General features: G+C 45.6%; 1 protein-coding gene across 2 annotated transcripts in view; it reads right to left on the bottom strand.

The window, feature by feature from the left end:
• The window catches only part of CNTNAP5 (contactin associated protein family member 5), an 883,849-nt gene that overhangs the window by 419,827 nt on the left and 438,813 nt on the right, over window positions 1–25,209 (bottom strand). For both annotated transcript variants that reach the window (XM_036254192.1, XM_036254193.1), the window contains exon 8: window positions 2,001–2,265. In XM_036254192.1, coding sequence (XP_036110085.1) covers window positions 2,001–2,265 — 265 coding nt within the window. The remainder of the gene's footprint in view (window positions 1–2,000; window positions 2,266–25,209) is intronic.

Below are 25,209 nucleotides of genomic sequence, written 5' to 3'. Positions count from 1 at the left end.
GACAGACAGCCCTGGAGTAACTGCCGCCCCCCTCGCAGCCGGGCAGCCCCGCCAGCCCGGCGCTCGCATGCACGCTTCAGTGGGCCGACACGTGCGCAATAACCCAGGCAGCACCTGGGAGCTTGAGAGCCAGGTGCCGCCAGGCTCGTGCTGTATTAAAACTGCATTTCTGACCCGGGGCCTACAAGACTCTGTGCTCAAACACCGCGCCGATTAGAGAGAAATCACCCAGTGCCAGCTTACATTTTTCTTCTTCAAATAAGAAGAATTGAGGTCTAACTTTTATAACTCTGCACAGGAAAAATATTATGTTTCTAAGTTATTAACTCACCTCCATTACAGGACATCTTATAAATCGTGTAAAAGTCCTGTGACTGCACAAATGCACTTAGCTTTTATGACTCTGGGGGGTCCAGCTGGAAGTCTTGTGTCAGTATGGAAAAAAAAAAAGTGCTAAACAGCTTCCCAACACTGCGGTGAGGGTTCTAGGCACACTCTCTTATTTAATTGCCATGACAGTCCTGTGATGTAAGGATCTGTTATATCTTATATCACTGGTAGACTCCAAGAGGGTACCCAGGGATCTGTGGCTTCTACTACCCACACCCTTGCTCAGGCAAAGACCAGGCTTATTTTTAATGAACAGAATGTGGCGAAAGTGATGGGAGGCCGCTCCCAGGATGGGGTGGGAGGAGGACCGTGGCTGCATCTCGGGGGGTCTCACCGCCTGGCTCGCTCCCTCTGGGCAGCAGTCTTCAGCACAGCCCAGGGGATAAGCCTGTCGCTGGGTCTGAGGCCTGCCGGCAGCCGGGCACAGCTCGGGGGCAGACCCAGCCCCAGGTGACCCCTGACACCACGGCAGCCTGCACATGACCTGGCTTCAGCCAGCCTCACCCAGCCAAGGTGCCCTGGAAGCTTGGCTCTCAGACACTGAGGCATAAGAGATGTTTACAATCACAAGATGCTGCTGCAGTTGCTACAGATCTGTAGATAACCACCACACTCTCATTTATGTATCAGACAACACTGAGAAGTTTATCCAGGGCCAGAGAACAGTAAGGAGAAGAGGTGCTTGGGGTCGTGCGTCTGATTCCCGACCCAGGCATTTCTACCCTCCCCAGGGGCGTGGGAGGCCTGGCAGGGTACACGGAGGAGGGGATTCGCCGCACACTGCCTGTCCAGGGAGGCTGGCCAAGGGCCTGTTGGCCCTGCGGCATGTCTCAGCCCGAGTCCAGGCCGGGCATGTGGTCTGACCTCTGTAAGTGCATGCCGACTAGGAAAGACAGACATTCCTAAGGTAGCACGTGGAGAAGGGGGCACGTTGTACTGCTTCTGTTGGAGATCTGTTCATATTGCTACACATTGGAACTGATACTGCATTGCTCTGAAGGTGTTCTCCAAGCTTCAGCTATCTGAGGACAATGTAAAAAATCGTATCATAGCCAGATGCCACATGTCCTCGTATTTACCTAGCAATTTAAAGTGTGTATTTAGAAACAGTTTGTAAAACTCACTAAGTTTTACTTGACGCAGGATGAGGTGCCTGTAGGAAGCCCAATGGGCGTGTGGCATTGGGGGACTACAGACCAACTGGGATGGCATTGTGGTGCCATCGCTCCCGCCACCTGAGCTCGGAAGCCTGCAGCCTCCACAGTGCTTCGTTCATCATCTATACAAGGAAAGTAACAGCTTTTCTAAACGAGAAGGTGACGATTCCGAGAGACATGGGCCGTGTCTGTGGACACCGCGGAGTGCTCTGGACAGTCCCCACTGTGCTCAGTGGTATTAGAAAGGGGCTCTTTCCGCTTCCCCAGCGACAGTGGGAGGGACTCGCCCAGCCCGCGGGGCTGCAGGTGAGGTGCGGGCTCTCCAGACCAGTCAGTTTGTGAGCTCTGGCTCATCCCCAGCCCTTGGCTGGTCCCGCACGTTTCTGTCAGAAGCTCAAGACATTTATGGACTTGGCCGCATTGGAAATGACGGGGGTTGCGAGCAGACAGTACCTGTGAGGATCTCGGCCGCGCGCTCGGTCGCCTTCTGGATCAGCAGCCTCAGGGCCCCGCCCTCCAGGCTCAGCCTCAGTGTCCCCGAGCCCTGAGACAGCTCTGTGGACAGAAGCAGGCCATCCTTGTTCCACGTTCGAAACTGGAAGCCCACAGAGAGCCCATCGATTTTGGGGGTGCCGGGCAAGTGCAGGTAACTGCCACTGGAGCTGATAAATGTGATGGGAACGATTTGTGGCTCGGAGCAGGAGAAAGTGACATTGCCCTGGAAAACAGTAAAAACCAAACATAGAAAAGCCATTTTTTATTCTGCAACTCGACAAGCTGACATAAACAACCACCTGGCGCTGACCTTAATTTCGGGATCATTCCACATTCACTGCAAGAGTTTAAAAGAAAAATGTGTCAGCTTTGTTCCTGCACGCCCACAGGAACCGTCTCCATACTGCGCCGAGGGCCACGGTGCTGCCTGCAAGGGCCGCCGCAGACCTGGGGCGGGGGGGGGAATTACTGCGTTTTAGAGAACTGGATATAAAAATAATTGCATCCATTCTTTGAATAAATATGTATTGTAAATCAATCATGTGCCAAGCACAGGGGTGACTTTTAAAGAGATACCCATGGAAAAACTTCGTCACAATGTGGAAAGTGCTAAGGCACGGAGAGGCACCCGCTCCCAAAGGAGTGTTGGAAGAAATAGATGCACAAGCAAAGGCTTCACAGAGGCAGTAATGCTTTCCTGGGGGGAAGTGGGCAAGAAGGCGTGGGGGTGTGCCCAGCCAGTCTTTCCAGCACACTCCCCATGGGTGTGCAAAGTTTGGAGAAATTAGCAAAATAGTATCCCTGGGGAATTACAGAGAACTTGACATTTCTGAGCATTAACGGTGCAGGGAGGGCCAGGGACATGAGGCAGAATTTAAAAGCTTTTGGATGCTCATGTTATTTGTCAAACTTAGAAGCTGCAAAGTGACTGTGGCCAGATTTTCAACTGATTTAGAGTGTTTTCGGAACGGTGGGAGTGGAGGGTGGCTGAAACAACTTGTGGAAATACTGAGTGTGCGTGGACCGGAACCGGAGAGAAGAGGGCGGGATTGTTCTCTGCACAGGTGAGGAGAACCGGTCCCCGTCTGTCTGCACATGACTACAGCATGCTTCTGCAGCAGGGCCACCAGGACGTAGAGGAAGATGCCCCTGTGCCCACCGAGCCATGTGCTGGAGCCAGCACCCCAGAGGGGCGAGGAGAAAGCAGGGGGGCATATAGATTGTGAATAGGTGTGACGTCATGAAAACCACTGGGAATTTGTATGTCAAACCCCATAGCCTCCCATGTGCTGTTTTCTGTCCCTGTCATCCATCCATTTTAGACACCAAACGGATCCCTTGAACAATGCAGCAAACTTATTCAGATGAGTGGAAAACAACATTCTCGCCTCAATAGCTGTAGACACTTCAAGATCCATGTCAACCCTTCGGTCCAAGGCCTGAACACTGCCTTTTCCCGGATGCCCAGCCCGCCCTTAGGGGTTTCCCAGGGGGCGCCTACTTGACTGGCTGCCTGAAGTCAACGCCCCCAGGTGGCCAGGTGGTGGGGCTGGCTGCCGGGAACAGCCCTGAGTTCCAGCGCACACTAAGTGTTCAGCTCCAAACACCTCACAGCCTGGAAAACCTCTCTAGGCCCCATGCATGTTTCTGGTCGTCTTATCTTTCTGAAAACATGCAGCCATGTGTGCAAACCAACTTCGACCAACGGCACCATCTAAGGGTCCGGTCACCCAGCAGCCGCCACCAGCACATTCTTGCATTCATCGTCTGCTCTCATTGCTCCAATGATTCTTCCCCTGGAGGTGAGATCCCAGAAGTCAATGAATGTGCCAAAGGGTAAAGCTCCTGCTATTGTTCAGAAAAAATTGCCCAGAGTGGACACGAGCCCACTGTGCCCGGCAGGAAGTCGGGCACTGCCATACCGACCTGCAGGATGAGACAGAATCCGTTCGGGAAGGACACGGTGCCCTGGGAGAAGGCAGGCCCTAACAAGCTACTGCGTCTCAGCAGCGGCAGTGGGACAGGCCTATGCTTAGGGGTCTTGAAAGACACTGGTTTTAGCCACCAGCTCTGACACCTTCCTCTCCTGTGCGGGCACCACCACCTAAAAGACCAGCCGACTTGCTCAGGATATTTCTTGCTGGTTTTAATTTGCTTTTTTTTTTATTTCTGGGGGCTTTCAAGAATGGAAGTAGCTCACTTTGGCTCCTTAATTGAAGCAGGCTGTCTCCTGGGAGAAGCAAGTCACAAGTGCTGCTGCAGAGGTCGCGGCAGCAGAAACTTTCTTTTCCTGAGGTGAGGTTCCCCTCCTCTGGTGACAGATTTGTCACAGCAAAGTTGTACGAGTTCGGGGCTGTGCAGAGAAAGGGCTGGAACGTGCTGGCAGAGGCGGCAGGCAGCTGCATGGAGCCATAGTGAGGCCTCTTCTCCTGGGGGCCGGGGCGTGTGTCTCTGAGCCCCTCTGTTCCCCTGGCTGGACCAGTAATCCAGGTGACGTGACGCAGACTAGCAGCTGCCCTGGCCAGGTGGCAGGGTGGTTGGAGTGTCGTCCCATACACCAAAAGATTGCAGGTTCGATTCCCAGTCTGGGCACATGCCTAGGTTATGGGCTGGATCCTGGTCTGGGCACGTGTGGGAGGCAGCGGATCATGCCTGTCTGTCTGTCTCTCCCTCCCTCCCTCTGTGTGGGCGTTTCTCTCTTTCTCCCTTCCTCTCTCTTTCTAAAAAATCAATGAAAATGCCCTCAGGTGAGGATGACAAATAATATGTACATTGGAATCCTAGCGGGGAAAGTCAAGTCTGCGATGCCTGCACAGGGAATTCACAGGAGCATGACAATTCCAAAAGCAGCGAGCTACAGTGAGGGGTAAATGTCACTGTGGACCAAGGGGAAGGGGCACAATGGCTTTGGGGTTTAAAAAGGGAAACAATAATTCATAGCAGCTGGGAGTGACCAGCAAACCAGTTCATGCTGGACAATCCGAAACAACGGACCAGGGAAGTCCAGGGGACGGGTTTCTGCAAGGCTCCTCCTGCTGCTACACTTGATGGATTCCCACTCCCTCCCGACACACCTGTGCGGAAACACCGCCTTCCACCGTAACCAAGCACCGACGCTGCTCCCCATCGGGCCCGCCAGTCTGAGGGCTCCCCAGACAGCCAGGCCCTCGAAACACAGGCGTCAGGCTCGTGTCCATGGAGGAAGCAATCCCCTCTCCCTGAGCCGTCCTCCCAAGGAGGTCCCCTCTCGGAGGGCAGAGAGAAACTCCCATTCCAACAACTGCCATGCCGGAGCGGGGTACACGGTCATGTACCAAAGAAGCCTGTCCTAACCTGGAGGGTCCCAAAGGCTCCTTCAAAGATGACAGAGGTCCCGGCCGGTGTGGTCCAGTGGTTGAGCATGGACCCATGCACCAAGAGGTTGCCGGTTCGATTCCCGGTCAGGGCACATGCCCAGGTTGTGGGCCGGATCCCCGGTGGGGGGCACATGGGAGGTGGCCAATCGATGTTCTCTCTCATCCACGTTTCTGTCTTCCTCTCTCCCTCTCCCTTCCTCTCTCTCTAAAATCAAAACAGAAAAAATATAAATTAAAAAAGGATGCCAGAGGGAGGTGTTCCAGAGGAGCAGGATTCACCACCCGAAGGGCGAGGTGTTGGCTGAGCAGGAGGGACACATTGCCGAGCCTGAGCGTGAAGATGTGGGGCATGTTTACCGGGGCAGCAGATCCGCTGACCACAGTCCAGAAGCAGCATCACAGCAAGCAAGGTGGAGTGGGGATGACAGAAAGGACTGTGGTCACACTCTCCTCCTGACCACGTGGAGGGACAGAACCCGACCCTGTGGTGCAGAGACTTCAGGGAGGGGAAGAAGGAGCCGATGAGCAGGCCAGGACCTGCACCACATGGCCCTGCAGGGGCAGCGCGGAGGGCAGGGAGCGCCCTCTGTAACCCGGGGCCGGACCAGCGGCAGGCAGTGCTGTCGGGCACAGAAGAGGCTTTCCAGAGGCTCAGTGTAGGGGGCAAAGTGGGGGAGGGAGAAAAGAAACATATTCTAGGTGCCCTGCTAGGTGCTGTGCAGGGCTCAGGGGCGGGGAGGCTGGCGTGTTCCCCACTCTCTGCTGCTTCCACAGGGGACACAAAAGGGAACCACAGAGATGGCCCTCGCTGCCAATAGATGGTCGCCTGCCTTGGCTGGTGTCCACCCCCACTGGCGTGTGAAGACACATTGACAGCAAACCACAGTCCTTCAGCTCCCTCATCCCATCCCTTTGTGGAGTTACCACGGTAACTTGTCCTCTAACCACACTCCTGCCTCACTCACTCCAGCAGGAGTGACATTTGGAGGCCTCTGCACACACCCGCACACGCTCTCCCTCCAAGGCCAAGTGCTCCTCCTTCCTGCCCACGTCAGAGGCTTTTCCTGATGCCTCTGTCCCCAAGGTGGCTGCCTGTCCACTGGCTGTCGGTGGCTTTGCTACAGCACCATTGATTCAGATATCCACCCAGATGTTCTCTGCATCACATATATCACATTTCTCATGCTGCCTGTAACAATGTTCTACTCTTTGATATTAGTTTAGATCTTAAATATACTACATTTGTAGCCGAGAATAGAGTCTCTTGCTTTGGATTCTGAGAAGGAGGTGAAATGATCAGTTTAGGCAGAACTGAATTCTCAACACATATTTTCTAGCTAATCCATATTCTTTCTGATCCTTAATTTTGCTGCTCTAGTTGGGAGAATCATGATAGAGGGTTGATTTAGGATCAGATGAGAACTTGTACCTGACCAGTTATTGTTCTGTTTTCCCAGGTCTGTCACTTTTTTTGGTTGACCTGAGAGGAGTCACTTCTAGAGACGTAGTTTCCTCACTGAAGGTGAGGCTGAGGAACTGGATAGTTCTGTGGTTCCCACCAGGCCCTTCCTTCTTCAGGACCAGAAACTGACCACTCCTGTCCTTATCATCCATGTTCTCTTCGGACGGGGACTAGGCATCTCTGAATCATTTCTGTTGTCATCATGAGAAATGCAACCAAGAATTTACATTTCAAAAGACCTTATTTCATGATATTTCAGGGCACAAAGAAGGGAGCTTTGGCTTTTTCTCTACCATTTTCTTTCTTTAATTTTTTTTTTTCTTCATTGATTTTTAGAGGGAGAGGGAGAGAGATAGAAACATCGATGAGACAGAACATTAATTGGCCACCTCCTGCATGCCCCACCCTGGGGATCAGGTACACAGCCTGGGCATGTGCCCTGACCGGGAATCGAACTGGCGACTTCTTGGTGCCTGGGTCAACGCTCAGCCACTGAGCTACACTGGCCGGGCTCTACCAATTTCTTTCTAACTGCAGAGAATAGAGTAAGTGTTATATAAACAATAGTAAGTAAGCAGAAGATAATACCATTTCATATTTTTGCAAAAACAAAGCTGGATTTGTGAAAACAGGGTATAACAACCAATCCATTGACTATTTCTCTTCCTCTCCCCTTTTCAGAAAAAGGATCCTAAACATACATTACAACAATAATGCTAGGACAGGACTGAATATTGCCAGGAATTACAATGGTTACAACTTTCTTGGAGCTGATACAATGTGAGGACGTGTACGTAAGCGGCTAGGCTGGTAGCTGGCCCCAGGGCTATGCCGTGGAGTCCGTAAGAAAGCAGTGAGGGGGGGCCTGTCCTGAGCAGCCCTTCCTTCCAAACACATCCCGGACAGGCTCCCTCAGATCTGGTTTGTCAAAGGCCGACTGAAGTCCAGTAGAACCCACCCAACTGGAAGCTTCCTCCATGGTGGAAGGGGCTCAGCAAAGGGAGCTCTTACAATCGGAACATAGTGACCACGGTTCCCTGGGGACTGATGGGTGAGGAGCACCTAACGGAGAGACTTCTGAGTTCAGTCATTTTCAGGTGACTACGGCGCAAATCAGATAAGCTGCCAGAAACTGAGCGTATCTGTGGTACAGAGGGACCAGCTTCGGAGGCTGCTGCTCTGCCTGTGGACGCAAGGGGGAAACACCTTCACATCGGAATGTCAGTGTAGGACAAATGGAGCAGACGGAACGCGAGCTGATGGCCTTGGGTTGCCCAACAGTCCTGAATGTGGAGTCTACGGCCACTTTTTCACCGGCCACGGGGTAGGTTAGCACAAAGACAATGTCATGATCGACTGGACCAGAACAAGGGGCTGACAGAAGGGGGAAGGAGGACATCCACAGATGGCTTTAGTGGTGCCCTGTGACTGAACACAGTGTCTGCTTATTTCAGGCGAGGTCACGAATGAACACGGCAAACTTGGGGCTTAGCAGCAAAGCCGACTGCGCCTGAGTCCTCAGCTAGTGTGGCCTTTGCCTTAGCTCTGTGTTCGGGAGCTGCTCGCCGTCAGGTTTCTGCTTTCTTGCAGATCCTGTGTTGGCTGCGCAGACCATAGGTTGTGGCTCACGGGACCTTCTCTGATGACTTGCTCATAGGCATTTTTCACTTGTGGGCATTTTTCTCCGGGCGAAGTGGGGCAGCAATGATAGCCCCACCTTCCTCCAGCTGTCTCAGCGGAGCAAGTGCATTTCTCTGGGTCCTTTCACTACCCAAAGTCATCTACCGCCTGCGACAGTAACAAAGCCACTCAGCTCTTCTGTGGAAGGCACCAGAAAGGGTCCTCAGCTCTGCCATAAATGCTGATCTGAACACAAAGAAGCTGTAGACAAAAGGCGTGTGAGAAGATCGCAAGGCGAGGGTCTCAGGAAGCACGTGGAGCTGACATGGATGGGACGCAGACATGGTCTGGCCCCCAGGAGAGGCGTCGGCGCTGCGACCCTGGCAGCCACAGCCTCACTGTGGGCACACAGGGGGCTTGCTGCGCCTGCTGCTGGGGCCGGTGTCCCCTGTATGCCCATTGGCCAAAAGCCCTCGGTGCGCCTCTAGCCTGCGTGCGGAAGGCGCTAGGGATTGGCCTCACCTAGAAGGCTGCCTAGACCAGACACCCGTGGGGCAGGTCTGGGACCCAGGATTTTAAGCACCCGAGCTCACAACAGTCTCGCTGCCAGATGTGCCCCACAGACACAGAGGGAGAAGAGGGGGACATTCAAAGAGTGAACCACTATGTTGAAAAGAGACTTGAGGTCATAGAGAGTGAGGAAAGAGTAAAGTAATAAAATAAAGTCACTATGGTCAGGATGCTAAATTACTAAAATCAAATAGATTGAGGCATGGCTACCCCATTCTAGTCTTGTTTTAACGAGCCTGGGAAGTTAAGCTTTTGAATTTTTCAGTCCTGATTCAATGCCTGAATATGTATGACACCTCCAGAAAACACCCCAATTACCCCCTGAAGGACTAAGGAAGAGTGTCTGCATACACTGTCCACCTGTCATGTACTATCAGGACCGTCTGACATCCCTTATCCATGCCACAAGTCATCTGGAGGATCACCATCTCAGACCAACCCATATACTAAGAATACTGGTCTGCTTCTTTTCAACAACATCTTGTGCATTCTAAGAACTCTCATCATTTGTTTCTGTTTCAGAATGCCCTGGGTATTGCCTGGCTGTGTTCTCAGTGTGCAAACCCTAAAAGCCTTGAATAAATCTTTATCATCGATTTAGAGCAAAGTATGCAGACACTTTTTGAGTTTGTTCAACACCTAGAATACGTTGGGACTATGTCGTGACATAGGTGGAATTAGTTTGAATGAAATATGGGGTTCAATACAGCAGCTAGAGCAAGGCGCTGCCTATGTGGGTGATGGAGGTGGAGGATGGGCATCTGGCCTACTCCTCAGATGCTGTGCAGCTAAGTGCTGGTTCACTCCTTCCTTCGGTTTTGAGTGAAGATGATATGTCAGATATAGCAGACAGAAAACAAGTTTTAAGACCTCAAGGGCATACAGCAGACCCAGCTGGAAGTCTGCTTGCCTTGACTGGTTTTACAGTCTCCTAAGTACGACATTTCCAAGGGTTATATCGCTGTGCTGAGCTGTTATTTACGAAGCGTTTTCATTGCGGGTGTTTGTTTTGTTTTTAATCATCATCCAGACATCGCAACACCCTAGTGAGTGGGAAAAAAAATAAAGTTAGCAGTGCAAAGCTGAGTTTCAATTATGAGGCACCAAACAAAGCCAATCAAGCATTTATAAGCTAGGGAAAAATGATCTTGATTCAATCTAATTTGTGGGGAAAGATTTCAAAGCCAGATCTTGATTTTCTAAATGAGTACAACCATTTCTAATTGGATTTGTCTGAAAACTAACAGGACTGAGGAGCTTGCTGTCAGCAAATGGAAGAGGAGGGGTGTCCTGTGAGCTAAAGCCTTCCTCCCAATTCACAAACTCAGGGAGAGTAGGCCACATTATAGCTCTTCTTTGTGTTTGTGGAGAGAAAGGCTCTTTTGTTCTTGAGTTGATTTATTCAACAGACATGTATTAAGTAGTTCATATGGTCTAGGTATGGTCCTGCTGGGAGGACACAGCCCAGGGGACAGACAGGCCCAGCCCTTGTCCTCCTGGAGCCCCCAGCATCGGGATGGAGAACATGGTCCGTGTCACCTCAACTGTAATTACATGCCCTGAGAGAAGTCTGTTGCTGGGACAGCGCGTAACGGGTTCATGAAGTACCTTTTTGATTTATGCTTGGGATGCTGAGTAGGACGGAGTAGGGTTTGGAGCAGGACAGGGCTAAAGAACGAAATGAAAAACAACAACATTTTTTTTAAAGTTAAGGTAGACCAGATGCTTGGCATTAATCTACGCATTGCAACATTTTGCTTCTGCCAAAGGAGGCCTCGAGTATAAAGATGATTTTCTTTGGGATTTTATTTGAGGGAGACCCAGGAGAGAATCGTCTGTACATTGGAGGGAACACCCTACTGATGGCCAAAGAGCAGGGCAGCCCAGCGGGCGCTTCCTGCGTGGCCCTGTCTGCTGGTCCCAGGAGCGGGCTGCCTGCACGCCTCCGTAAATCCAGTAGGAGCCACAAGCTAGGCTCGGCCTCAGAGACTCTCTGCTGACGTTGTCTCTCCCTGGTCTAACTCTCTGTTCCCTCTCCTCCTGCCTGTGTGTGCTTCTATTTCTGACTCTGGTGTGTCCGTATTCCCTTTGCCTCAAAGATGAACACTTCCATCTGAGTCTCTGGCTTTTGCAAAGAGCAGTTTCCTTTACCCAGACGCAGAATCCAGAGGAGGTCCCTGGGAGCGGAGGAGCAGGAAGTGATGGAAAGTAGACCCATGACTGAACCAGTAGCTCTTCATTTTAAGGCACTGGATAAACTTATAACTCTATTTTAGACACTCTTTAATTTTTGTGCTGAATATTGCACAAATGGTTTAAAATATAAATCAAGAAACTTAAAATATATCAATACTTATTTTTGGTATATTACTTTCATGTCTAGAAATCTATTGTCAGGAAATAATTTGAAATTGGACAAAGATTTATACAATAAGCACTATTATTTATAATAATACAAACCTGTATCTAAAATTAAAGAAATAGTTAGGTAAATTATGCTATATCCACATGACATACTATTTTGTGGTCACTAATAGCAGATTTTATGGTAAACATAAATGCTGTTTATAATATAATACCAAATAAAGGGAACAGAATACAAATTTGCACACATGCACACGTGCACACACTCACACACACATATAAATCAGAGAAAACAAACCTATATAAATAGGTAGGCATAGAACAGAGACAAGTTTGCAAAATACTGACTCTCTATGGGTGGTGGAATTTTGTTGATTTTTATTTATATAATTAATTAGTTTATTGCTAATCTATTTACAATGAAGAAGGTCAGTGGAATAGTTTTCCAAGTATTTTATTGGAAAGCTTTCATGACAATATTTAGGATGAGTAATCGCTATCAAGGACATTTGAGTGAATTATTGAGAAAAAAATAATAGTTAATCTTAAGTAGGGATGGACGTAGCTGGATACAGAATGCAATGGACACTCTTTTTCAAACGGTTTCCACTTCTGAACTATTTCAGAATTGCATGGCCCCTCTACTGGGATCCTTAATTATGCATCTATTTTACCGCAGGCCAAGGAAACACACCATGAGGGTGGTTATATAGGTTTGTTTTCTCTGATTTATATGTGTGTGTGAGTGTGTGCACGTGTGCATGTGTGCACATGTTAATTTTTTCTTTTTTTTTTTATCCTCACCCGAGGACATTTTTGCATTTATCTTCAGTTAGAGTGGGAAAAAGAGAGGGAGGAAGAGAGAGAGAGAGAGATTGATGTGAAAGGGACACATCGAGTGGTTGCCACAAACATAACTCCAACCAGGGTCAGGGTACCCCAGCCGAGGTACATGCCCTTAGCGGGAACCAAACCCAGAACTCTCCGGTTCGCCGGCTGATGCTTTAACTGCTGAGCCAAACTGGCACAGGTTTAATTTTTTCTTTTTGAGTGAACTTTCTTTCCCAAACTATTCTGCTTGTCCCCACAGGAAGCGACTGTCCACCCCACAGACACACGGGGCTTCTATGACCAGATGCACTTCAGTGAGGAGTGGATGTTCTTGGATCTCAGAGTATAGTGCAGGCTGCTGGCTCCTGGGTAGAGGCTGGGAAAGTAGCAAATGTGTGCAAAGGGCCACTGCTGTCAACTGGCCTGGAGAACTAAGCCAGTTTGCAGGTTAGTAATAAGTGTGCTATAAAGGCAGCATTTCAATTTCATCAGTGATGCTTTATAAAACGGGAAAATACGCATCTGTGATGGCTGCTGTTATCTCGACATAAACGTTAAAAAGTTTTCTTAAAAAGTGATTTAAAAAGATAAATGATGTGCTAAAATATGTACATTTGGGTTGATAGCTAGTCTAGATTAAAACTATTTAGTACATATATAATGAAAGGCACACACGTGATTTCAAACATTTTGGTAGTCGTAGTATAACATCATGGAGACAGATCTTAGGTAGACCTGTTATGATCACTACGTTATGTATACAAATATTCAATAATTATGTTGTATGCCTGAAAACAATATGATGGTATATGTCAACTGTTATAAAAGTAATTTATAAGCCAAAGAACTTTTATGTATATATGCATAACCAGTGGACACAGACAATGGTGGGGGAAGGCTAGAGGGGGGTGGGACTGGGGAGGAAGAAGTCAGTGGGGAAAAAAGGGGAACCTCTTCAATACTTTCAACAATAAAGAAAAATAAAAGTAATTTTAAAAAGTAACATGAGCCCTGGCAGGTTTGGTTCAGCGAATAGAGCGTCGGCCTATGGCCCAGAGAGTCCCGGGTTTGGTTCCCACTAAGGGCAGGTACCTCGGTTGCAGTTTGTCCCCTGCCCCGGTTGGGTCGTGTGGGTGGCAGCCAGTTGATGTGTCTCTCTCACATCGATGTTTCTCTCTCTTTCTCCCCCTCTCCTTCCTGCTCTGTCTGATGATAAATGCAAAAATGTCCTTGGGTGAGGATAAAAAAAAGTAACATGAAAGAGATTAATCTTAGTTTGAATATTGTTTTTAACTCAATACATACACATATTATTTAAACACCCAATTTATATTAAATTTTTTTTGCAACTTTTACTAATTTATTTGTGTTATAGATGTTTCTCCTTTCCCCCCACTAGACACCCTCCTCCCCATCCTGCCCACCCCCTCAGCATTGTTGTCTATGTCCATTGGTTACACATATGTGCATATAAGTTCTGTGGTTCATCTCATCCAGCCCTCCCACCCCCCTCCTCTGAGGTCTGTCAGTCTGAACTGTACTCCTTTCTCTGTCTCTGGGTCTATTTTGTTCATCAGTTTATTTTGTTCATTATGTTCCACACATTAGTGAAATCAAGTGGTATTTGCCTTTCTCTGACTGGCTTATTTCACTTAGCATAATGCTCTCCAGGTCCCTCGAGTATTTTTCCACCTTTATGACACATGTCCATTTGATCTAGCCACATTTCAAATGCTCAGTGGCCACACATACAGGTCTTGGCTGCACTACAGGACCCCACAAATCCAGAACATTGTCATCATGGTGATGTTGGAATTAGGCTTTCCTACTTTGACACTGAATTATAAATTCTATCACTTCTTATATGAGAACCTCCATACACTGACCTTAAAATATCCAAAGAGATTTTGGCAGAGATACCTACTTAGCATTCCAAAGTCAAATCTCCTTGCCTTCCTTGGTGGAGGAACTGCATATATGTTCCACGGGGTGACCACGTTTACCCACTCCTGCAGATCCCTGTGGCCTGTGAGGTCTGGCGTGGCAGACGCGTTTTGTGGGACTTTCAGGAAGGCTCCTGGAATGGGGCCCTCTCAGCTGGCAGAGGTACTGCGTCTGCCTTCTCTTCTCCTCTGCATGTCACATGTGGACAGGACCCCACAGTCCAGAAGTCTGTGGTGTCCTCGGGGTGACACAGCAGAATGAGGGTGGCCAAGCAGAAGGATCGAGGGTCAACGGGTCCCTAGCAATTCAGGTGCTGCTGGTCCCTATGTTTTTGTTTTATTTAGGGTGGGGGGTGTTTAATAGTGAGTAGTTCAGCCCAGGCAGTATGACTCAGTGGTTCAGCATCGACCCATGCACCAAGAGGTCGCAGGCTCAATTCCCAGTCAGGGCACATGCCCGATTGTGAGCCCGATCCCCAGCGGGAGCATGCAGGAGGTGGCAAGTCGATGTTCTCTCTCATCGATGTTTCTACCTCTCTCTCCCTCTCCCTTCCTCTCTCTAAAAATCAATAAAGAAAAAATATTAAAAAAAAGTGAGAAGGACTAAATGCTTTATTGAGAAAATACTTTTCTAAAATTTATGAAATATAGTTGCCAGTTAAAGAACCTATGTTTCTAGAGCTAACAAAATATATTGATAAATTATCCAGTCTAAAGAAAGTCAATTTCTTGTTTTGTAGTGTTTGTATCTGAAATTAAGTTTCTAATTTTAAGAATTCTAATTAAGATGAAAGGAAGTTAATGTATGTTTTGGGTAAAAGAAGGTATAAGTGATAGAAATGCATTTTTGAAGGAATTATAATAAAAGTTGTACAAAGTTTATGAAACAGAATATGAAGAAAGAAGATTTCATGTGTGATAAGATGAATAAGATTGGAATGAATTTAATTAAGTGAACTTAAATAGCAAAGGTGAGGTTATGTAGAAATAAAGTTTGGTTCTCTCTCTCTGTTAAAAGGACAGTTTCTCTGTACTGATTGTTTTACTCCTAATAAGATTGTATAAAATTTTCTGCCTAGAAAGCAAAGATTCTGTGCTTGAGCAACATAATTTTCCATGCTTCTGTCTTAGGTCCTTGGTTACTTAGGAAAACTGCATCTCCTCAATAGTAAGAACTAGTTTTGCTAACAATTATATACCTTTTGTATTTGTCTTTGGAATAGTTTAATTGTCACTTTAGTTAAGCGGATAATTAGTTATCATTTCATAATGATCTGTGATCTTTTTAGTCAAATGTCCAAACCTTTTCATATATATATTTGTCATATATTTGACAAACTTTTCAAAATTCAATTTTTTTGTTAAGCCTCACCTAAGGGTAATTTTTCCATTGATTTTCAAAGAGAAAGAGAGAGAGAAACATAGATGTGAGAGAGACACGTCAGTTGGCTGCCTTCCACAGGAACTCCAACCGGAGCTGGAGATCGAACCTGCAACCAGGTACTTGCCCTTATCCCAAATCGACCCCATGACTTTGGTGCACACGTCAATGTATAACCACTGAACCACACTGGCCAGGGCTCAAAATTCACATTTTAAATACAGCCGTTTCATGACCTGGAGTACCTTACCAGATTAGTTCTTTGTTCTTATAAAGAAGAAATATTAAACTAATTAGGTATATTTGGTACATTAAATTGCATGGGAAGCATTGTAAAATAAATGATGAAAAACTTGTAGGGTATATTATATGGATAAATATTGCTAATATATATTGCAAAAATTTCATAAAATTTCTAAAATGCTTAATATGTCCTGATATATTATGTTCAATGGGAAATATAGTTATCTCCACATGTTATGTGTTATAAAGAAAAATGAATTGATTTTTCCATTGTATTGTATTTATATCTTTAACCATATAATTTTAAGTTTTGGTTGTTTTTGTCATTTATAGACAGTTTTTGTTTTGCATTGGTGTTTTCACAAATATGTTTCATCTTTAGAAAGATCCATTAAGAGGATTCTGACTTATTCTAAAATACAGGTTACTGAACAGTTTTCTGATCATACCTTTAAACTGGATGAAGATTTGCAAAACTATAAGAAAAAAACTGGATTCATAGAACAACCAGCAAAAGATGAAGATGAACTAGAATTAATTACGTGAAAAGAAATGAACTAATGAAGATTATAATTTTTATGACTTTTTGTTTAAAATATTGCTGATTGTTTTTAATCATTCATTTTCTAGATATAAGAAAACTTCCCTTAAATTACATATGATTTAGAGCAATTTAGGAAATTATACCTTTGTTAGCAGAATGAAAACCTTTGTCTTTTATTCCCTCCTTCATGCCTACAGAATTTAAAAGCTCAGTATTATTTTCATACCAATCTGGTAATTTGCATACATACAATAATGATCTAACCTCTCTGCAACATGGCACAATTGGAAAGTGGTTATATTAGCAAGGCCTTTATTGGAACCTCATGTTAGAGACAGTCGTGGATTAGATACGATCAGACAGCCTCAAGAAACGAGGCTGACTTATGAAAGTCAGTAAAACCCTCAGAAAACAACCCCAGCCTTACCAGGTGAGCAAATGTCCATTTCTGGCAGGTGCTAAAACATTGGAACATTTTGGGGAACCTGAGAAGAGAAAAATGGACCCAAATCTAAAGATACTGAAGGCATAGTCCGTCCAATGGACCTTGTATTTGTCTTGGACTCTTAGCCTCAAAAAGATTTATAAATCTCAACCTAGAGATTTCTTATGAAAATCCAGCAAAGTAGATTTAAAAGAGCTGGTATGATCAAGTGCAGCTCTTGTATTTATGCAAAAAAAAAAAGGGGGGGGTAAATTTATTGAAACTACACTTACTTGTAAATAAATTAGTTTCATTTGGCTATCTGTAGTTAGAAAAATAAGGGCGATTTTAGAGAGAAAAATTGTGTTTCCATAAAAACACATGCTTATGGATATTAAATTCTAGTCCTATTAACTTCTCTGAGATTTCAGTTATTTAGCTTTAATTTTTTTTTTTCTTTATTGATGTTTAGAGAGAGAGGAAGGGAGAGGGAGAGAGAGATAGAAACATCAATGAGAGAGAACATTGATTGGCTGCCTCCTGCATGCCCCCCACTGGGGATCAAACCCACAACCTGGGCATGTGCCCTGACCCGGTATTGAACCAGCGACCTCTAGGTGCATGGGTCAACGCTCAACCACTGAGCCACACCGGCCAGGCTGGTTATTTAACTTTAAACTGGACTGGATGTTGTGTTCTTCTAGTTTTGCCAAATACTGGGTTGCAAGTTTCTGAGCCAACATTTTCTATTTTCTCCCATCCTCTGAGTTAGAATTATCAAGAACCAAAGGGCCCCTTTTCCTCAAGCTACATGAGGACAGAAACCTCAGAGGAGTGACAACAGCTCACACTGAGACCCTCTTCAAGTCTTTTGCAACGTAAACCAACAACAAGCTCCCGGTCACCCAATGGCATTGCCAGAGTGTTTCAAGCTGCCAACCAGGAACACCCGTGAGGTTGTCACTGCCTGTCCTCATCCTAGCAGAAGCAGCTGTGAGCCTGAGGTCTGGAAATCGTCTCGACTGCTAGCAACTCAGGTGCAAAAACTGTTTATAATCTGTTTAACCATTAGCCTTTGTCTTTTTGTCTTGTTTCCATAGAAATGCCTCCTATTAATCACCGGATGCTTACTTAACAACGCAGGCCTCATTCCTCATTCGGGAGCCCACAGGCATCTCCCCTCGAAATGAGACGCGGTGTAACCGAATGAACCTGTTCTCGGTACTGAGTGATCTGGTCAACAAAATATGGATCAACCGACCAGCATACTGTGAAACTTCTGCAAAGTTTCAAAGTCAAAGCTAAAGAGAGGCAGAGTTTGGCCACCTCAAAATATGCCTTTTGGGATATTGATTTTTAAACTCTTTGCTAAGAAACTAAAGAGTCAGAAAGAATCTTTGACCCCCACCCCCGTACCTGCCTGAAGGGATCCAGACAGAAAAACCTTCTGAAAGGAAGGGGGCGTCACCTCAGCATTTTCACCTCATCACACATGGATCAATCCGGCTGTGGGACTCCCCTCTGTGTGCCATGGTTTCGGGGTCACCCAGCAGTGTTTCCCACATGTCTGCTCTTTCCCATCCACCTGTGAATTGCCTGCTTTCCCCTTGAAATCCCAGACCCCACCTTCCTCTTCTTTGTCCAGAGTGTCTTATGAGCCTCAACGGCCCAGTGTGTTCTGGGGTCTCACATCCTTATGGCACCCCCATATGTACCTATGAGTAAGTGTGCACATGTCCTCCTGTTACTCTGTCTCATGGTAATTTACTAATTACCCATCAAAAAAACAAACAAACCAAATTTGGAAAGACTGGAGGAAACTCATTTTTGTGCCTCTGGAATACAGCTAATCCGAGCAAGTTAAGTGGTCTCCAGATCACACAGATCTTAGTGAGTATTGTGGGATGGACTGTATTTCCCTGGAATCCACAGGTCGAAGTGCTAGCACCCTCGTATCTAAGAATGAGACTGTATTTGGGGAGAGGGACATGAAAGAGGTGATTCAGACAAAATGAGGCCATTCGACTATGAACCGATCTGACTGGTGTCCAGATAGAAGAGGAAATTTGGACACCCAGTATATAAAGACTATTCCTTTGAAAAATGAAGACTAGACTGATATACATTGGCATAATGTGGTGGGCTTTGCTGTGCATGCAGGTACATTTTTTTTTCTTTCCACTTCTCTGTGTTTTCCAAATTTCCTACAACCTGCAACCTGAAAACATCAAATTTTAATGCAAATGGGAATTATTTGTTATTTTAAAAATACTTACTGGTTCATACGTTGGTTATTTAGTTATATTGGTGAGCGGGCTGGGATCCGTGTGCTTCCCAGAGCAATGCTCGCACGGACCACCTCACGACTCATGAACGGACCACTGCTTCCGATACAGCAGGGGTGCGGAGCCCCTTCCGCCGAGGGCCTTGGACATGTATAACATCAATCGCAGGCTACACAAAAGTATCAACTTAAACGTTATCCTGCTCTGTGTAGTCAAACACGTCATTAACTCAGCCCTGATGAGACGGCTGGGACCAGCTCTCTGTGGTGAGGCTGTGATGTCCGCTGGGGTTGATGTCGCGGGCCTTGGGCTGGACCCCACCCCACCCCTGCTGCAGCGGCTGTGAGGATTGCAGAAATGCCTGTGTCATAAGCAACTGAATTTGACACACATAGCATAGCTTGCCAAACCCTGGTTATACACACTTAAGTTTATGGGTGAACACACGAAGAAAGGGTTCTCGGATTGCCTTTTCTTTCAGTGGTCATCACACTTAGTAAAATCTGATCAGGTCACATGCTTCCTCGTTCACTAAGGCATGTGGGATGAAGTGTGTCTGTGCCTGTGGGCTCGAGACCACGCATCCCAGCCTGGAAAACGAGGGGCCTCTTCGGGCACTGCCCGAGCCTCCTTCACCTGTGCACGTGGCACAGTTGACGTGGAGTGGTGCATTGTTGGGTGCTCTCAACGCAAGTCTACCTACAGGGGGCGCTCATCTTTTTCAGTGTGAGAGATTCTTTCTACTGTCGTAAATTACACGGATCTATTAAACAGAGTGATTATCATGTCGCTATTTTTGATTAAGCAAATATGTAATGGTAAAGTTAAATAATTGATATTTTACTCCTGGAAATAGCCCGGGCCTGTATCTGAGTCTTATATTTCACACATGCATGCTATTATGGTCTAGGCTGTGCTCGAGACATGGAGGCATAGACACGTGTCTGCCTTCCTTTGTCTTCCAGGGAATCTCACTTTTCATCTACATGTTCAGAGGAAAGAACTCAGGTTATGTCAGTCATCCCTGTCTGAGGCTAAGCCCCAAAGCCACCCTTTGGTCCTGCTGCTGCTACTGGAGTTGGACCCTGAAACACGTCTCTTCTGTCCCCTGGTGAAAAGTTAGGCTTTGCCAGCAGGGGGCACTAGAAGGACACCGCTGGTGTGGTCTCGGAGACCCCTCCCCTGGGTTCCTGTCCTCTGTTCCCCTCTCCTGTCCCCGGGGCTCCGCACCGAGGAGCTCAGGCTGCACTCAGCCCACACGCCCGGTGGTGAGCTTCCTCGGGCGGCTCAGACCTACACCTCCTGGCGAGTGTCTTTGCTACCTGCAGGCGGCACGATTCCCCGGCGCTCAGCCTGGAAGAGGGCAGGCAGGAGCTCTCGCCGTCCCTGGATTCTTTACTACACTCTCTCTGTGTCTAAGCACCTGACTTTTTGCACTTGCTATTTCTAAGCCCCTCTAAATCCTCTTTATGTTTCAAGAGTTAACCATCTTCAACTAGCTAACCAATTTTATATTAAAATTTTCCTTTTCAAATAACCTGGACCTTGGCCGATAGAGATGTCTTCTAAATGTTGTGGAAGACGAAGGGTTCCTGAGAAGCTAGCCCAGATTCACCACCTGGAACTGATCCAGGGTCATACTTAGTCACGGTCCTGGAGATTGAACAAGGAACACTTATACAAGATGACTAGGGATTTGTAAAAATGGAGAAAAAGTTTAATGTTATCTACTATTTTCGTAATTTAGCATTTTACTTGTAGCTCTTGAGTATTTTTTATGTATAGGCTTCAGGGCATCTCTGTACCCCCAAAATAGTATTCAAAATGTAATGTGTAGGAGAGAACATGGTGGCAGGCAGGGCTGGAACAAGAGTGTGTTAGAGGGTGAGCAAGTGTTAGCGAGGTTGTGCCTGGATGTGAGTGTGGATGAGCATCCGTGCAGTAGGGTGGACACTGAGGGCGGATAGTTCTGCTACTGTGGACAGGGGAGCAGCTGGCTACCACAGTGCCCTGCTTGGCAGGGTGCTTCTCCCCACTCCAGGTGGGAAGGCTCTGACATTTCATAAGACCTGCTTGGTCCCCCCGGGAGGAGGCTGTGGGGAGCAGCAAGGGCCCAGTGCCCTGTGGCCATGAGTGTGCCTTGCACCATCGAACCAGCAGCCTCCACTGTGACAGTGCAGCCCACACACAGAAGCAACACCACCAAGGCACCTGTGCTTTGCGGCACCACCAGTGGCTCGGGAGCAGGGCGCCACCCCTGGCAGCAGCAGCAACATGGGACCCACACACTACCGCAGTGCAACAGCTGGACCATGAATCACAGAAGTGCCTGTGACGACAGATGGACAGGAGCTGCCAGCAGTCAATTCTCCCAGACCTGCAGCAGATGAGAGGCACTGGCCCCAGTGGCCACACTCCAGAACAGAGCTGCTGACCCCATGGACCCTGCAGCAGCCGAGAGCCACCTGCCCTGCCACTGCAGCCGCTGCCTAGAGCTGCCAGCACCCCCGGCTGACTGAACTGGACCTGAGATCTGGCTCCAACATGACCTGACAATGCTGGACACACCCCACTGCCAGCACAACCTTGTTCACCTGAACTATATAAGTCACAAAAGTGATGAGACAAAGGAACACGGCCCAAATGAAAGAAAAGAGGAATCAAAAGAAAAGGAACTAAATAAAATGGAGGCAAACAGTTTGTTAGATAAATAATTCAAAGTAATGATAGCAAGGGTGCTCAAACAACTTAGTGAGAATTATAGACAACCTACTGAGAATTATGAAGAACTGAGTGGGAACTCGAAAAAAGAGGTAGGTGCTATTAGTAAAAATCAAGTGGAAATGAAGAATGCCATAGCTGAAATAAAGAGCATCTTGGAAGGATTCAACAGTAGATTAGAAGAATCTGGGGACCAAATCAGAGAGAGAAGAAAGGTAGAAAACTACCGAAGTAGAGAAGTAAGTGGAAATAAATAATAATAATAATAAAAAAGCTAGAGGAGAGTTTAAAGGAGCTTTGGAACAATATGAAATGTAACAATATTCCTATCATAGGGGTAATGAAAGAAAAATTAGAGAAAGGAATAGAGAACCTGTTTGAAGAAATGATGACAAAACTTCTCTAACCTGGCGAAGGAAATAGTCACACTAGTACAGGAAACACAGAGAGTCCCAAACAACATGAACCAAAAAAAGGCCCACACCTGTCACATCATAATTAAAATGGCAAACATTAAAGACAAAGAAAGAATCTTAAAGGCAGCAAGAGAAAGACAAAGAGTTACCAAAAGGGAATTCCCATTAGACTGTCAGCTGATTTCTCAATAGAAACATTGCAGGACAGAAGAGAGTGGCATGAGGTATACAAAGTAATAAAAAACAAGATACTGAATCCAAGACTTTTTTTTTTTTTTTATCCTCACTCGAGGACATTTTTTTGCATTTGTCTTCAGACAGAACAGGAAGGAGACAGGGAGGAACACAGAGAAACATCGCTATGAGAGAGACACATTGACTGGTTGCCACCCACACAACCCCAAACAGGGCAACCAAGTTACCTGCATTTAGCGGGAACTGAACCTGGGACTCTCTGGTCTGCATGCAGGCTGACATTCTAACTGTTGAGCCAAACCAGCCAGGGGTGAATCCAAGAGTATTTTATCCAGCAAGGCTATCATTCAAAATTGAAGATGAAATAAAGAGCTTCACAGACAAAAAAAAAGGCTAAAGGAGTTTATAACCACCAAACTAATATTACAAGAAACACTGAAGAGATTGTTATAAAAATAATAATGATAAAAATAATAATAGAGAAGAATACAGGCATATAGAATTAAAATGGCAACAAATAACTACCTACCAAACCCTCATAAATGTAAATGGCTTACATGGTCCAAACAAATGACATAAGGTAGCTCACTGGATAAGAAAACATGACCCATATATAGCTGTCTATAAGAGAGCCATCACAGAACAAAAGACTCACCCAGGATGTAAGGGAAGGAATGGAAAGCAATTTCCCATGCAAATAGAAACAAACAAACAAACAAACAAACAAACAAAAACCTGAGGTAGCAATACTCATATCTGATACAATAAACTTCAAATTGAAGGCCACAATGAGAGACAAAGAAGGCTACTACATAATATTAAAAGGATAGAACCAAAGAGAGGATATAACTTTGGTAAATACATATGCACCCAATATAGGGGCTCCAACATATATTTTAAAAAATTGCTGGAGGACTTTAAGGGAGGGATTGACAGAAATACAATCATAGAAGGGGACTTTAACACCCCACTGACATCACAGGATAGATCTTCTAGACAAAGAATCAATAAGGACAGAAACCCTAAACAACACACAAGATCAGATGGATTTAACTAATATTTACAGAACATTTTATCCTAAGGCTGTAGAATATACATTCTTCTCAAGTATATATGGAACAACTCAAATATGGACCACATGTTACGAAACAAACTAAGTCTTTACAAGTTCAAGGAGAATGAAATCATATCAAGCGTCTTCTCATATCACAATGGCATGAAACTAGAAATCAATTACAGTAAAACACTCAAAATCATTCAAACACATAGAAGCTAAATAGCATGTTATTAAACAATGAATGGATTACCAAGAAGATCAAGGAAGAAATGAAAAGCTTCCTGGAAACAAACAATCAAAAATGAACACACAACAATACAAAATCTGTGGGACGCAGCGAAAGTAGTCCTGCGAAGCAGTTCATTAGCATTACAGGCCTACCTCAAGAAACAAGAAAATAATAATAATAAAATACCTAACCCTACAACTTAAAGAATGAGGAATAGAACAAAAAGAAAAACTCAGAGTTAGTAGCAGGAAGGAAATAATAAAGATCCGAGCAGAAATAAATGACACAGAGACTAAAAAACAAACAAACAGACAAACAAAAAAAGAGCAATGAAACCAAGAGCTGGTTCTTTGAAAAGATAAACAAGATTGATCAACCTTTAGCCAGACTCACCAAGAAAAAAAGAGAAAGATCCCAAATTAATAAATTCAGAAATGAAAGAGGTAAAGTAACAACTGACACCACAAAAATACAAAGGATTGTAAGAAAGTACTATGAATAATTAGATGGTAAATATTGTACAACCTAGGCAAAATGGACAAATTCCTACAATCATACAAGCTTCCAAAACTGAGCCAGGAAGGGTCAGAAACCTGAACAGTCCAATAACAACTAAGGAAATTGAATTAATAATTTATAAACTCCCACAAAACATAAGTACTGGTCCGGACAGCTTCACAGGAGAGTTTTACCAAACATTCAAAGGAGAACTAACACCTATGTTCCTCAAATTATTCCGAAAAATTCAAGAGGAATGAAGACTTCCAATCTTCATTTATGAGGCCAGCATAATCCTAATCCCAAATTCAGATAAAAACACTACAAAAAATGAAAATCACTGGCCAATAGCCAATATTCTTGATGAACATAGATGTCAAAATCCTCAACAAAATATTAGCAAATCAGATCCAGCAATATATATAGTATTCACCACAAGCACATGGGATTCATCCAGGCTTGCCAGGCTAATACAATATTTGGAAATCAATAAATGTGATACAGTACATAAACAAAATGAAAGATACAAATTATATGGTCATATCAATAGATGCTGAAAAAGCATTTGACAAAATCCAGAACCTATTTTTGATCCAAACTCTCAGCAAAGTGGGAATAGGGGGATCATATCTCAACATAATAAAGGTCATATATGGCAAATCTACAGCCAACCTCATACTCAATGGACAAAAACTAAAAGTGTTTCTTTTAAGAACAGGAACAAGACAGGGATGTCTACTTCATCACACCTTTTTATTTTATTTTATTTTATTTTTATTTTTTCCAGAGAGAGAGGAAGGGAGAGGGAGAGAGAGATAGAAACATCAATGAGAGAGAACATCGAGTAGTCACCTCCTGCATGCCCCCCACTGGGGATTTGGCCCATAACCTGGGCCTGTGCCCTGACCAGGAATCAAACCAGCAACCTCTTGGTGCATGAGCTGACACGCAACCACTGAGCTACACCATATGGGCTCACCACTCTTATTTAACATAGTACTGGAAGTCCTAGCCATAGCAATTAGAGA

This window comes from Molossus molossus, unplaced genomic scaffold, assembly GCF_014108415.1.
Source record: "Molossus molossus isolate mMolMol1 unplaced genomic scaffold, mMolMol1.p scaffold_m16_p_11, whole genome shotgun sequence".
In the NCBI taxonomy this organism is placed as follows: domain Eukaryota; kingdom Metazoa; phylum Chordata; class Mammalia; order Chiroptera; family Molossidae; genus Molossus; species Molossus molossus.
Note: the sequence above shows the minus strand (reverse complement) of the source record. Positions and strands in the feature narration are given on the sequence as shown.